The following is a 16,055-nucleotide window of genomic DNA, read 5'->3' on the forward strand; positions in this document are numbered from 1 at the left end:
GTGCCTGCCTCTGTAGCCTACCCTTTCAGCACCATACTGCCACCTGCTATAATCCCTAACTACTGCATGCCAGCTACTAGCACCCCGCCGCCTAAAAACTCCCGTTGGACCTCCTCCCTGGCACGTGGCAAAGATGGTATACCTAGGAACGCTGTATTGATGTGGGATCTCTGTGACAGGATGAGTGTCCCAAGATCATACACGCTGACCAGCCGTCTTCTGAGGAGAATCACTCTAGCTGACATTTAAACCACTGCATCATTTTCCCCCTATGCTGTGCCTTGCTGCTTTCCCCAATGTGGGTATGTTGCGGATTGGTTCATTCTACACTATTAATTCCAGCTTACAATGCCAGTAATTTGTTCGGGTCTTAGACTTTTGCTTTCAAGCTAAAGATACTGATGATTACGGCTACTGATGCCTACTTGTAAACTTATTTAATTGCGATGCCATACTACTTTTGCTGGTAACTCCGCCTAGCGATGCCGGACTCATACCAAATACTAATGCGGTTCCGTGCCACTGACCCTGCTAACGCGGCATTTTGTGCTGATTTCATATTTAATACCTTTTGCGGGTTTGTGCTTACGAAATGCAATAGCTGTCCTGTTTTTCATGCTATAATTTGACTACACTTTTAAGCACCGATTGGTGAGTTCAGTTCAGCTATGTAGGATCTCCAGCTCCCTTATTTCCTTTCAAACGTATCTTTCTCCCGCTATTTTAGTGCTCTCAATACTCACTCTTACTTTTTTTATTTGTGTTTATTTTTTATATTTTTTTATTTTGATGCTCATTCATTTTTGTCTGTTTTTGACTTAATTAGCTTGCAATTTTTCTCACCTGATGATGTCACTGTTGTTTTCCCGCCACTTTGGGCTTTTCAAGGGGGTGGTTTCCACTCACTGTAACTGTGACAAAGGCTGTGGACACAGCTAAAACGTTAGTTCCACGTCACAATAAGTTACCAATTTTATTTAAGTCCTGTGAGTGCGGAATCTTTATGGTGTATGTGATATCTGCTATACTGCACCCAGGCACATTGGCTCCAGAATTATACGTGAGTGCCTTTATTACCATCCCTATATATATATATATATAATAATACATACACACACACACAAAGGATGGCACACTGCTACATATCATACCTCAGGTGCTCAGTAAAGAGTTCCAATAGTACAAAAAAAGACCAGCAACACTGGGATTTCTTTTGAAAAAAGTGAAAACGTGTATTTAAAATAGTATGAACAGCCGATGTAACATTTCAGTCCCCATTGGGACCTTGTTGTAACACACATCAAGTCAAAAACCAGCAAACCAATAGGAAATTACCTCAAGGTGAACTGCTGCAAGTGGCTGAAGCCATAAAGCAAGTGAAAGTGCTGTAAAGTGTTCAGTGTTAAGTGACATCAGTACAGTAAAGTGGCTCAGTGAAGATCATCAATCTAAAAATCACATGTATACATAGTAATATAATATCATATACAAATTGCAGTGAAAAGTTGCTATTTAGCAAAAGATACTTTTTCAAACATGTATCTACATATATATATATACAAAAAGTGCACGTGCAAGACGTTACCACATTAAAATTCAAAGTTAGATATAATTTTTGTTACGCTGCACAAGCTGATTAGCCTATTAACTAACTTTATCATCCTAGCTATTGGGGGGGTGGGTGCCCAGTCTCATATAGTTCAACTATCTAATCTATACTCGTTAACAAATATCTTCACCCGATATCCCGATATCGGGGAGCGTGTAGGCTAATTTGATCGATTATATTGGCGGCAATGGGGCAGTTGGTTCGGGGATCGCATCAATGAGCTGATGCAGTCCACGATCCGACTAGATTTTCTAACCTGCCCGATAGAGATCTGGCCGTTTTTAGGCCAGATATCGGACGGGCAGGCCCGTCTGTAGTCCCCATACACGGGCCGATTAGCTGCCGAATCGGTCTAAGGGACTGATATCGGCAGCTAGGATCAGCCCTTGGATGGGGACCTTAACCCTTATAAAGCAAAGATACATTAATACGACAGTCGTACAATACAGACCGTATTAAATAGACAGACTTAAAGTGATACTGACACCAGAAATTAAACCTTTTTTTATAACATTGTCATAACATTGCCTTTGCATGCTATTTATAATTTTGCCATAAAAGTATTTGTCCAAGCTTTTACATTCCCTATCTGATCCCCCATGTTCCTCTATGAGGGGGCGGACATATTTGTCCAGCAGGAGGCCGTTACCATTAGAAGCTGTAACTGACAGGCTGAGAAGGGACAGTCAGGCTGGCAAAACAGTCAGGTTTTGGGATTTCAAGTAACAATTACTTACAAAAGCAAACCTATCAGCAAAAAATGATCAACATGACCTATAGGCAACTTTTAATGTACATTCATATTTTAAAAAGTTGTTTTTTCGTGTCAGTATCACTTTAAAATCCATAATTGTTTTTAGCATACGTAAGACAAGTTAGTTCATAAGAAACAGATCAAAGATAATGAGCTATTTATACCTTTGGGGGCCACACAGTTCAGTTCATATGTCCAAAAAGATTAGATACTCTTTGTAGTAAAATCTGATCTATGTCCCCATCTGACACACAATCGATGGACATACACTTAAGGGCTCTGTCACACGGGGAGATTAGTCGCCCGCGACAAATCTCCCTGTTCGCGGGCGACTCATCTCCCCGAACTGCCATCCCACCGGCGACAATGTAAGTCGCCGGTGGGATGGCACACGCTGCGCATGCGATTTCGGCAAATCGCCGAAGTTGCCTCGCAAGGCATTTTTGGCGATTTGCCGGAATCGCGCCGTCGCGTGTGCCATCCCATCGGCGACTTACATTGTCGCCGGTGGGATGGCAACTGATGGCAACTCGGGGAGATTAGTCGCCCGCGAACAGGGAGATTTGTTGGGGGCGACTAATCTCCCCGTGTGCCAGAGCCCTAAATTAGGAAGCAGAGTGTTGGGCTTGAAGCGAGTGCTGTGCAACTCTTTTTTTTTTTTTTTTTTTTTTTTTTTTTTCTTACCCTTCTTTGGATTAGGGTCCAGGGCCTCCCTGAAAGTTGCACAGTTACATACAGATTCTCTCCCTTAATTGTCTACATGTTTTACCGCAATAGAGCAGCCCACATGGACATTTGATAATATACACTAAATTGCAGGAGATACATGTCAGTCTATGCCTAATAGAGAAGGCCTTTCCCGTATGTGGGTGAAAAAATGTATCAATAATCAGAGTGTTGCACATGACACAGTTGCCACATTTATAAACCCCCAGCTTGTTCACTCTTATTTGTGGGGTATATTTACTTACAGGATCAGCTGGAGAAAGGAGTTCCTTGAGTTTCCTATTCCTCCTGTAACCAAATTGAATCCTTTTGTGATTAATTGCCGTTAGCTCAATATCTGATTTCACGAGGGGCCAATGCTGTAATACAGATTTTTTTAATCAACGGGGCATGTGCATAATAAGTAGTCATGTAAAAAATTGACAAGTCATCATTACTATCCTTCTGTATCTTCCTTGTATTACTTATCAATGCCTCCCTATCCAAAGATTTGGCCTATATCATAGTATCCGTAACTAGTTTGGTTGGATACCCCCTCTCCAGGAATCCAGGAATGATGTGTGTTACAAGGCATGGTTGCCTTAAGGAAGGTCCCAATGTGGACAAAACGTTACGTCAGCTGTTCATGCCACTTTAAATACATGTTTTCACTTTTTTCACAAGAAATCCCAGTGTTGCTGGTCTCTTTTTGTACTATGTCCCTAAGGGTGGCATTTACTATGGCTTGTTTATTTATTTATTTTTTCATGATTCACATTCTTCATGGTTTGAGGTTTTCTGTTTTTATTGACGCTTGCATTTGTCCTTGCACCCTTAGGGCTCTGGCACACAGGGAGATTAGTCGCCCACGACAAATATCCCTTGTCACGGGCGACGAATCTCCCCGAACTACCATCCCACCGGCGAAAATTTAAGTCGCCGGTGGGATGGCATACGCTGCGCAGGCGATTTCGGCAAATCGGCAAAGTTGCCTAGCGAGGCAATTTCGGCGATTTGCCAAAATCAACTAATCTCCCCGTGTGCCAGAGCCCTTACTCACCTCACACATGCATCCTTTTGTCCCCCCTGCAAACAGCCGCCTTTTACACACGCCCCCACCCTGGACACAGCAGTCTTTTTCCATTCTTACTCTCGTGTGCAGTGTTTTCTTCACCATATCTTAACACATCCCCTTTTTTCATCCTCCTCAAGCCTGTATATAGCTTCTTCCCCCTTCCTTAGTCACCTTAAACCTACCACTTTTACAAACACTTCAGAATAGGCCCAGAATTGCTATACAGGTATGGGATCCCTTATCCGGAAACCCGTTATCCAGAAAGCTCCGAATTATGGAAAGCCTGTCTCCCATAGACTCCATTTTAATCAAATAATTTAGAATTTTAAAACTGATTTCTTTTACTCTGTAGAAATAAAACAGTACCTTGTAATTGATCCCAACAAAGCTATAAATAATCCTTATTGGATGCAAAACAATCCTATTGGGTTTAGTTTAGTTTATCTTTTAGTAGACTTAAGGTATGGAGATCCAAATTACGGAAAGACCCCTTATCCAGAACACCCTTGGTCCCGAGCATTCTGGATAACGGGTCCTATACCTGTACTTGAATATTTCCGCAACAGAGTTTAACTGCAGGTTTTTTTCAATGTTTCTTTAACCTCTTTTGTGTCTTCTCACATAAGCTCTTCAACTGCAACTGTAAACTTCAAAGATTAATAGTAAACAAGACTTTCTTTTAGTTTTCACCAGTGAAATTCTTGTTTTGTCCCATCCTAAACATTTTCACTTTGTTCCTGAAAAAGAGGTGTTGAAACTGCTACTCTCCCATGAAGGCTATAGTTTGCTATTTGTCTTTATTGCATTCAACTGAACGGTTTTAGTAGTAGTGACAAAAATGCTTAAGGGTTCCTTCCCTAAGGCTTTTTAAAATGTGATCACCTTTGTCGTTTTTTTTAATTAGTTCCACACTGGAACACGTGTAATAACGTGTTCCCATGTGGATCTAATTAAAAAAACGAACCTATTCTCTAATGTGCCCTCGCAGGGCCACGATAAACCACTGAATGCAGGTGAAACTTTATCCATTATCCAGAAAGCTTAGAATTGTGGAAAGGCCATATCCCATAATGTCCATTTTAATGAAATCATTTTTAAATTTTTTTTTTACTTTCTCTGTAATAATAAAACATAACCTTGGAATTGATCCCATCTAAGCTGAACAAATTTATATTGGTGGCAAAACAATCCAATTGGGTAAATTTAATGATTGAATTATTTTTCGCAGCCTTCAGGTATGGAGATTCAATTATGGAAAGTTCCCTTATCCGGAAAACCCCAGGTCTCAAACATTCTGCATAATAGATCCTATACCTGTACAGTAATATTACTTAAAATTTCAGTGTAAAATGTGCTGAACAGCAGCACACCTGATGTTATGTGAATTACAGTGCCTATAAATATTAGAACAGGTATGAGATCCAATATCTAGAAAACTGTTATCCATAAAGCTCCAAATTATGGTAATGCCAATTTTAAGCAAATTGAATTTTTTTTTTTTTAATTATTTCCTTTTTTTCCTCTGTATTAAAAAAACAGTCCTTTGTACTTGATCCTATCTAAGATATAATTAATCCTTATTAGACAAAAAGCAATCCTGTTGGGTTTAATGTTTAATTGTTTTTTTTTTAGTAGACTGAATGTACTCTTTATGTGAAATCCCCTGGTCCAGAGCATTCTGGATAACAGATCCCAGCTGTATTATTATTGTGATTGAACATTGTATCATGGTGGATTTATTTTTTTTATTTTCTTGACATTAATCAACAAATATATGCTTTTATGTCAAAGTGAAAACAGATCTCTGCAGTGACTTAATGTTATTACAATGAATTAAAAAAAAAACCTTTAATAAGAAATATCATCTGAGTTTTTCTAAATATATGATGATCTGCAGGCTGTGAATCTGCCACTTGTGACATTAGCCTAAAACTGGTGTTTTTGCTTCAGAAATGCTACTATAGTTTATATAACAAGCTGCTGTTTAGCAATGGAGGCAGTTGAAATAGGGCTAATGGTGGCGACACACGTGGTCGCACGAAAGATCGTACAGATCGGCAGATAAGGAGGTAGAAACAATAGGATTTCTACCTCCTTCTGCCGATTCAGCCCTGACGGCAGATTTTGCTCAGACGCCTTCTATGGCGCCCGATCAAAATCTTTTAACCTGGCCGATATCTTTTAGCCTCCTGCGATATCGGTCGACTCGCCATACACGCACCGAATATTATCGGTGCGTGTATGGCCAGCTTAAGAGTGTTCCAGGGGGAGAGTAGATGCCCGCGGTTAATCTTCTTGAAATACATTTCCACCAGCAATAAATGCAACTTCAGAAAGCAAAGCGACATTTATGCCTTTCCACTGGTGATTCACTTTTACTATTGCTCCTGGAAACATTTTGGCGAGATTAACTGCAGGCAACTAGTCTCCCTACAGGACATCACCCTAAATAGCAAAGGTTAAATAGTGGATATAAATAGTGGTTAACTGATAACACCATTATATTCTGCAGAGTTTATCTGCTATGTAATCTAAATCTTTTCTTCTCTGAATGGCTATACACACAGATGCACAGCAGCTTATTTATAGGCTGATTATCGTCTGTGGAAAAACGCAGGCCAACAGTCAGCCCCTGCGATGGAATCAGCCACCTTCTTTGTCTGCACCTGAACCATTGTATTTGACCAGGTGTACGCACATGGCAGTATAACTTCTTTATGTATATGTGTGTGTGTGTGTGTATATATGTATATATATATATATATATATATATATATATATATATATATATATATATAGAATAGAAAATAAAGAAGCCGCTCTCACAGGACTTATGTGAAAAAATAGAGATTCCTTTAATGAATGGTGGACTGACGTTTCGGCTGAACACATCTGCCTTTCTCAAAGTGGCAATACAGAGTGAATTCAAACCATAAATACCCCTAGTGGCGGGAAAATACAGACAACAGATGTGCAAACGTGACGTCACACTATGCAGTATACAAACACCCATTGTTATTATGTGGATTACATTAACATATGTATAGAACGAAACTTATACAAGACAGCAACTGGAAAAAGTTATACAGTGTTGAGATATTCAAGTTGAAACATATGAGTAAAACATGTTAACTGTAAAGGCTACAATGTAGCGCAGGAGGAGCTACCAGTCAGTCTCAAGGGACAATACATATGGAAAGATACTAGACACACACAACAAAACACCAAGTGATAACTCCCATAAGAAATAAAGTGTATATATCAAGGAAACATAAACAACACAGAGAAAGAAAAACAAAGCAGAGAGCACGAGTTGGTATGTTACTCACTTAGATTCTCGGGATGCTCACCGTCTGTTCCGGTGAGTAACATACCAACTCGTGCTCTCTGCTTTGTTTTTCTTTGTTTCTCTTTCTCTGTGTTGTTTATGTTTCCTTGATATATACACTTTATTTCTTATAGGAGTTATCACTTGTCTTGTGGTTCAAACAAATATTAGTGTATTATAATTGCATTTACAACCAACGTTTCGGTCCCTTTTGGGACCTTTTTCAAGGTCCTTGAAAAAGGTCCCAAAAGGGACCGAAACTTCGGTTAAATAAAAGTTTATATCCAAAAAAGACCAGCAACACCGAGTTATATTCCAAAAACAATCAATTGTGTATTAAAAACGCATGAACAGCCAACGTTACGTTTCGGTCCCCATCGGGACCTTTCTCAAGGCATATATATGTATATATGTGTGTATACACACATATATATATATATATATATATATATATATGTGTGTGTGTATATAAATATATATATGTGTATATAAATATGTATTTTTAAGAAGACTCTTCCTTTAAGAGGCTAAATATTCTAATCTTGTTTTCTTTGTTTAGAGCAAACTGTACATGGAAGGATTTAGAAGCTTGAAAGAAGGAGAGCCAGTAGAATTCACATTTAAGAAATCTTCCAAAGGTTTTGAGTCATTACGGGTAACAGGCCCTGGAGGGAACCCATGCTTAGGAAATGAAAGACGACCCAAGGGGAAGACCGTTCAAAAAAGAAAACCAAAGGGAGATAGGTATGTCTTTTTTTATTTCTCCTCTTGAATTCATGTTTGTCCTTAGCTTTTCTATGTTGTCAAAATAGTTGTGAAGTATATATTTCTGCAGAAGATTATCACAGGTTTCTTTGGCAGTTTGATATTTGTCATGGCAGGTTGTTTTATTCTTGGCTTCTGACTACATTAGTGACTCACCACATTTTCAGTATACCTTACAGATTAATCTTATGATCTAGTAATAGCAATGACTATAACTTTTAACTATTAGGGTTTTTTTGGTGCTAAGAAAAATGGAATTGGAATTATGGTTAAAAAAATGAATGTCTGGTATTTATCGAGTTGTATTTGCGTTTGTAAAATTTGGGAATTTGATTTTATTCAAACGAGTTTACCACTATTAAAGTGAGCATTCAATATGCAAGTTTAATCAATGTAATCAATGTAATCAACTTAATCAATTTAATCAACTCGAAAATTGATAAATAAGCTCTTTAATATTTTGTGCATATAAAATTATATTTATCATTTCAAACAGAATTGGGAACAGGGAGTGTCTGCTGAATTCAGGAATTTTTTCCATGGTTTCTTAAATGGCTTTTGAACAGAAATGTGGCTTGGACATTATCCCCTTGTTGTTCTACTGAAACAGAAGAATAAAGACTGGGTTTTGCTTTTAGCCTAGTATACCATAGGCAACTTGGTTGCTCAGATATATTCAATCCCAATATGGGAATCACTAAATCAGTGTTTGTCTCTTTTGCTGGAGCTGGGTAGAGGAGTGCGAGCTCCATGAATTTATTGCAGTGCATCCAACATTTAACTGATGTTCGGCACTGGCTGTAAGTCTGAATAATGTTTTAAGACATGGTACTTCTTGGGCTAGTAGATATAATTTCGGAATTTGTGACATACAGTGGATATAAAAAGTCTACACACCCCTGATAAAATGTCAGGTTCCTGTTCTGTACAAAAATGAGACAAAGATAAATCAGTTCAGAACTTTTTCCACCTTTAATGTGACCTATAAACTTGGTTTTCTTCCCTCCACCTAAAAGATTTCAGTGTGTTTTTCAATTGAGTGGTACAGTTTATAGGTCACATTAAAGGTGGAAAAAGTTCTGAAATGATTTATCTTTGTCTCATTTTTGTACAGCACAGGAACCTGACATTTTACCAGACTTTTTATATCCACTGTAGGTCTTTTGAGACATAGCTGCATCCATACAGGGACACTGCAGTAGAATTTAACATGGTTCTTGAGTGGTGCGTAACAGTGTGTCTGAATTCAACTTTGCTGTCTCTTACTGTATGCTCTGTTCATGGTATAAAGGTTTCCCCTTTATAATTTTTAGGTATCTTGAAATGTTTTTAATTGCAGTATCGAGGTTTCAAATGGGTACAGCTGTAAATGCTTAATAGGGGAATCTAGTCATAGGCACAGATTTTATATATATTTTATATATGTGTGTGTGGAGTACCTGTACAGCCTGCCTGCCAGTTGCCGCTGTACAGTACTGTGCTACACTATACATTATCATATTCCAATACAATTTATACAGTGCCTTTTACCACCACCGTCAAAAAATAAGTAAAAATATGTAACAATGCTTTTCAGTATTGTATTACATTGTTGTTAAGTATAATGCGTTGCCTCATTTTATCCTCCGCTCTGATATTGTCTTCACAGTGGTAATACAACATGCATTTCTTTAACCCTGTCTGTAAGCTGGCCCTATAACTGTGTTTATACTGTTTTGGTGCTGGCACAAGAAACAAATGAGCACTGGCTGTTTTCTCTATATCTGCTGATATGACGGATCTGTTTTTGTTGTGAATGCAGAATTTTGCAAATGGAGAAGCAGCTGCAGAATGAAATAATATACTAAGATCCAGCTGCAGTGTTGGATGTATTCAGATCTGTTCTTTTCAGTTCCCTTGCCCTCAACCCAGTCATTGGTATTTGTGATTATTCATATTGTTGACAGTAGGTAGAAATAACTCAGGTATATTGTCCAAAACAAAGCACCCTTAAGCCTTTTAATGCTCCTAATGTGTAGAGTTTTCAATTCTTCTGTGAATATTCTTTTTTTCCTTTTTATCTAATTTTTTTTATAAGACAAAATTGGTGTTTATATTACATGGATTTGGGGATTGAGAATTTCCTAGCCTTAAAGTCTAGATGTGTATATTATCTGTAGATGTGTGATTTCAATTCAAGAATGGTAACCTCAAAACAGCAACATATGGTAAAGGAAGAGAATCCTTTTTTCCTCTCATTAAACCTTTTCTTCTCTGACAGTTTGCATGTGCAAATATTAGAAGAACATCACCCTACACTTGTATAATATAGAGGTTGCTTAGCAACCTGAAAATGCTGTTCTTGCATGATCTGCAGTGTCAGGTGGAGCTTTTGAGACCTCTCAGTGCTTGTGTTGCTAGGTAACCAGAGGTAATCTAGAGACCCTAGAGGAAAATGGATACGATTTAAATTGAAAGAGAATATTGCACTGTGGAGGCCAATATAACCAGCAACCTGTTGCCACAAACTGATATATGAGCAGTTGCAGTTTTGTAGTCATCATGCTTCTTTCCTGGTAAAAACATGTATTTTCTATACATTATCATTTCAAATGAAAGCCTCTTGAAAACATGCATCATAGTTTCATAGTATTTCAAAATCAAACTCTGTCATACTGTAAAATACAATTTGATTTACATTTTTATCATTGTCCTAGCTTATTTGCTACTTTTTTTTTTTTTTAAAGCAGAAATTTACTGTTTATATGAATAATTTCTTTTTGTTTGCTTCATTATAGAATCTTGGTAAGTTAACAGGCAAATATTGCAGATTTTAGAATGCAGAAAACTCTATATAGCTGATATTAGATTTCTAGCCTTGTAGAAAAAGCCATGTGACTTGCCGCTGTAGTACCCTTATAAAATGTTCAGATGTTCTTCCTCCCCCACGCTACTGCATGTGGCCTTTTATGCCATCTTTCAAGTAGAAATCCTGTGATGCCTGCTGGGGGAGGGGAAAGATAACACTATTCATCCAATGCATAATGAGATTCAATTTAACCCTTAAATGAACGACTTAAACACTAAATACAAACATAAATATCTCAGATTAATTATAGTTTATTATAGTATATGTAGTTTCTTCATATCTACATAGGCAGCAGCATTTGTAGTTGGTTCATTTTTTTACATTTAAAGCTGGTATGAACAATAAGACCAAAGTGTATTTAATTATACTGATGAAAAATTAATACTCCTAAATTAATAAACAAAAAACGCTATGAATACTTACAGCATAATTAATGTGGAATGGGCATTCTATTAGTTTAGTATAGAGGGAAGGCACACTCCATACAGTACACGAGCAGATTAAAAGCAGGCCTTACAAATGGAATATCCTTCTTCTTTATTTATGAAGTTTAGACATTGTGTGCCATACCCTGCAAAGTGAAATGAAATAAATGCATGAAGTGTAATAACCAAGTTTGGTTCTTTATAAATATGTTTTAATAATGTAGACCATAAAAGGATCATGTTTTCTGTGAAAACTGAATGGCCAGTGCCTTTTGTAGGGTGGGTATGCCATCAGCACTGGTAACTCTTTTTAGACTGAAAATAATTGATTTTCTTTATTCATTTATGATTATTCCTAAATATGTAATCATGAAAAAATGTAATTGAACAAAGAAAAAATTTAGCACAATAATGTTCACATTATATAATATATTATTAGATTAGATTCTTCCTATCTTTTTATAAGCACAGTTTGTTTTGAATATTTAAGAACATTTAAAAAAAAATAAAAAAAAATCAATGCTCAGAAAATGTTTGACTTTTCAGTGGAGGGGTCTACCACTAACCAAGAAGTTTCTATTCTCCACATGTGTACAAGTTATACACCTGACATTTTATACGGCAAGCAAACACAAGAACACATTGCTTTGAACAAATGAGCTTGTGCAAGTGGTACTGTGAAGTACTAGAAATACAAAGTTAAACATATTTTATATATTTAACACAACATTTCATATTTCTGTTTTGTCCTGATTATGCTCACTCAGTTTCTCATTTATTGGACTGCAATATTACATTTCTGGTCAATTTATTTATATATTTTCTCATTAAATAGCACTGACACATTTCTGCAGCACTTTACAGATATTAGGCTTTTGCCGAGAATCTGCTCTTTTATGTTTGCGTCGGCCACTGTGTTGGAGTATTTGTATATGTTGGCTTTCTATAAATGTGTCTTTATAATAATAATGAGGTGTATTTTCTCTCCATCCATATTCACCTGTACCAAACTCAATATATATGTTTTGTTATTGTGTTGCCATAGATTAAGATTCCAGAATTAGCAGTTGGCATGTGACAACTACATTTGTACTGATATAACACAATATACCCAGTGTGTTAACAGTGTAATTTTTTTGTGTTCATACATAAAAAAGTTATTAAAAAAATAGAGGAAAAGATTTATTTGTCTGAAATTAAAAATGCTTAGTAATCCTATATTAAGGCCTAGGTGCGAGACGTGGGCCACTTGCTGCAGGAGTGTGACTGGCAGAAAATCTTAGCAGCTTACATTTTAATAAACACATCACTATTGGTATCATCATACAAGGCATTTTTAAGGGGCACATAGTCCATGCTGGACTATTTAGAAAATACAATTCAGTGCAGTTTTGTGGCTGGGGAAATAAATTCACTGTCTTACATATATAGTGGCATTGCCCCAAAATTAATCAGATTCTAATTGAGGGTATATCCTCTGTCCATGATTGTAAGCACTGTGAATTTGATGGTAAGAAATGTTACACAAGAGAATAAAAAATATCTAGTGTTATATTATAGCCTTATAGCACATACATTGATTGCATATTTTAGGCACAAAAAGAAAAGACAGTAATGTTGATCCACTTGTTTTCACTCTTCAAATTTAAAGGGGTGGTTAGCCTTTAAAGGAGAAGGATATTCATTTTGGCATTTTACTGCCAATAGATTAGCCATAGTGCAAGCTAGAATGCTATATTTATTATGCAGAAGGCTTTACCATATCTGAGTAAATAGCCCTAGAAGCTACCTCCATTTGTTTAAGATGGCAGTTGCCATTTTAGTTTGGTCTCAGTAACTTCTGTGTTGCAGCTCTAGCCGGTGGTAGCTTCGATCACACATTCGGATGGTAGGGGGAGTGAGTTCTTACAAATTCTTATGGGGGGGTGGGGCTCCTACATTTGGCACCCCCCTCTGATTTTTACCTTTCCTTTAAAGGAGAAGGAAAGTTATGATTCCAGGGGCTGCCAAACCAGTGATAATAATTACTACCCGATAGCCCTGATTGTATGAGTCCGGAGTACTTCTGTAGGAGCACTACATAGGTTGGTTCGGGTCACAATCTTAATCTTCTTCTTGGGCCAGTGCGCATGTGCAGTAAAAAGCAGCCCTTTTCGTTTAAATTTGGCTTTTTTTGGCTGTATTTAGACCTTTCTGATAAAGCTTACTTAGTTTCCCTGCGCGCGCATGCGCAGTAGAGTGAGAAGCCGAACTTTTAACAGAAAAGTCGGCTTTTAACTCTACTGCGCATGCGCCGACCGCTGGCATTTTCAGAAAAGAAGCGCTGCGCTCCAGGTACCCCGGGCTGGTGCTGTTTTCTCCGTACAGGGGCACCAGCCCGGGGTACGAGGTAAGCGATTAAAGTCACTTGGGGGTGCCTAACATTTTGGCACCCCCAAGTGACTTAGCCTTTCCTTCTCATTTAAGTTAACTTTTTAGTATGGTATAGAATTGCCTATTTTAAGCAACTTTTCAATTGCTCTTCATTATTTATTTCTAATAGTTTTTGATCTATATACTTCCAAATGGGGGTCACTGACCCCAGCAGCCAAAAAGCTATTGCTTGGTAAGGCTACAGTTTTATTATTGTTACTCTTTATAACTTGTTTCGCTATTCAGGCCTCTCCTTTTCATTTACCATCCTCTCATTCAATCTGCTCCATGGTTGCTAGGGTAATTAGGACCCTAGCAACCAGATAGCCACTAAAACACCAAACTGCAGAGCTGCTGAACAAGAAGTGAAATGACTAAAACAAAAAATTACAAATAATAATACCTGGGGGCCCATTCATGAAAGTACACTTTTTTTTTTTTTCCAGAAAAAAACCCCGTATTTTTTCTAATTTATAGAACTTTTTGCAATGACCACAATAATACGTTAAAATTACGCAACTTTCTAGTGGTTTGCGTTAACTTCCACGAAAAAGTTTTATTTTTCGCAAAGACTACGACCATTTCGGAATTCATTCAAGCTTTGGTATCGTGGCTATCTTTTGGCCAGGTTGGAGCAAGAGAGTGCCATTGAGTCCTATGGAAGGCTTCTAAAATCATGCATTGAAGTTTAAAAGCCAGAAAGATTTTCGCCCCTAAAATTATAGTGGTTACTCCGAATTTTTTCCAACTGTGCTTTTAACCAGTGAAAATTCATGCTTTAATAAAAGGCCCCCCTAGTAATTACTGTTAACATGTATTTATAAAGCACTAACATGTTTTGCAGTGCTGTACAATAAATGTAAAATTAGCTTTTTACTTTGTTTTAAAAATGTTTTAAAAATAAAGTTTTCCTCTTTGCTGAGCTTTATTTCTGTGTAGTACTATTAATGGGCATAACTATAGCTATTACCTTTACTAGGATTCTACAATGAAATTTTGGTTTCACATTAGAGTGTAGAAATATAAGTGTAATGAGCTCTCAATCAGGCTGAGGCAAGACAAGGAAACTACTAGCTGTTTCTTGTCACTATCTAGAAATAGATGTCATTCTTTCTAAAAGTTCCTCTAAGTTGCTGGCCTTAGGGCAAGGTCACATGGGGTAGATTGCCTACGCTTAAAAAATACTTCTAGTTGTGCCTGCACCCAGAATAATTGATTCCGTCCAGGTATGGGCACATGCAGCCGCTATCTTCCAACAAATGCGAGACTTGGCGTTTCTAGACTGAAATCCACTGTGTCTGCGCAGTGTTGAATAAAAAAATGTTTGAGATGTTTGCAATGTATTTAATTGCACTTAGGGGCACATTTTACTTATCCACGAACGCTCCGAATGTTCGTTCGATCGGTCCAATAGTATTTTCTGCGACTTTTTCGTCGCTTTCGCGACCTTTTCGATGCTTGCGCGACTTTTTCGTTTTTTTTAGTGCGAAAAAATCGGATCTGTTTACAATCGTTCGGTACGAAAAATTTTATTTTCGGATCACCAATACGATATTATGACTAATATGATTTTTTCGGAAGCATTTTCGAGATATTTGTGATCTTCAGAAATGTTCGTTTCCAATCCGAATTTTTCCCATTTGGGATTCGAACTCGTCTTTTGATAAATCTGCCCCTTAGTCTTTTATGATACAACCAAACAATGAATTTGGGCTTGGAATAGCTGCTGGAACATTATTTTGGGGTGTGGCCTGATGTACAGAGAAAGAAAACTGTCACCATATGCCTTTATTTTTTTTTTTTTTCTTAAGACGAATGGCACAGGAGGCGTGTCGCCGGCTGTGGTGCTTTCAGAGAGTATCGCAAATGTCAAAACATCTTTTCCTAGCTGCAGCTGCCTCCTGTTTGTATGAATGGAAAATGCACTGCCTATAGACGATATTAATGCTGTCAGGCAGGGATCGCTCAGGAATGCTCACTTCTGCCAGTGTGCCTCTGGAATACTTACGGCCTGTTTAGAACAAAAGGGCAAAGGGATCTGGCAATCTAATGCTATGTAAAGCATGAAAAAAAAAATGTGATATCTATATTGTTTAAGGGGCTTTTGCCACTATATACATTCCATTGCAGAATC

The 16,055-nt window shown here is 37.5% G+C and overlaps 1 protein-coding gene across 1 annotated transcript in view; it reads left to right on the top strand.

Moving 5' to 3' along the window:
• lin28b (lin-28 homolog B) overlaps positions 1–16,055 on the top strand; it is a gene marked incomplete at both ends in the record, with an annotated part of 58,771 nt that overhangs the window by 23,383 nt on the left and 19,333 nt on the right. Inside the window, 1 exon segment of the mRNA NM_001142018.1 lies at positions 8,031–8,215. Coding sequence (NP_001135490.1) covers positions 8,031–8,215 — 185 coding nt within the window.

This window comes from Xenopus tropicalis, chromosome 5 (assembly GCF_000004195.4).
Source record: "Xenopus tropicalis strain Nigerian chromosome 5, UCB_Xtro_10.0, whole genome shotgun sequence".
NCBI classification, from domain to species: domain Eukaryota; kingdom Metazoa; phylum Chordata; class Amphibia; order Anura; family Pipidae; genus Xenopus; species Xenopus tropicalis.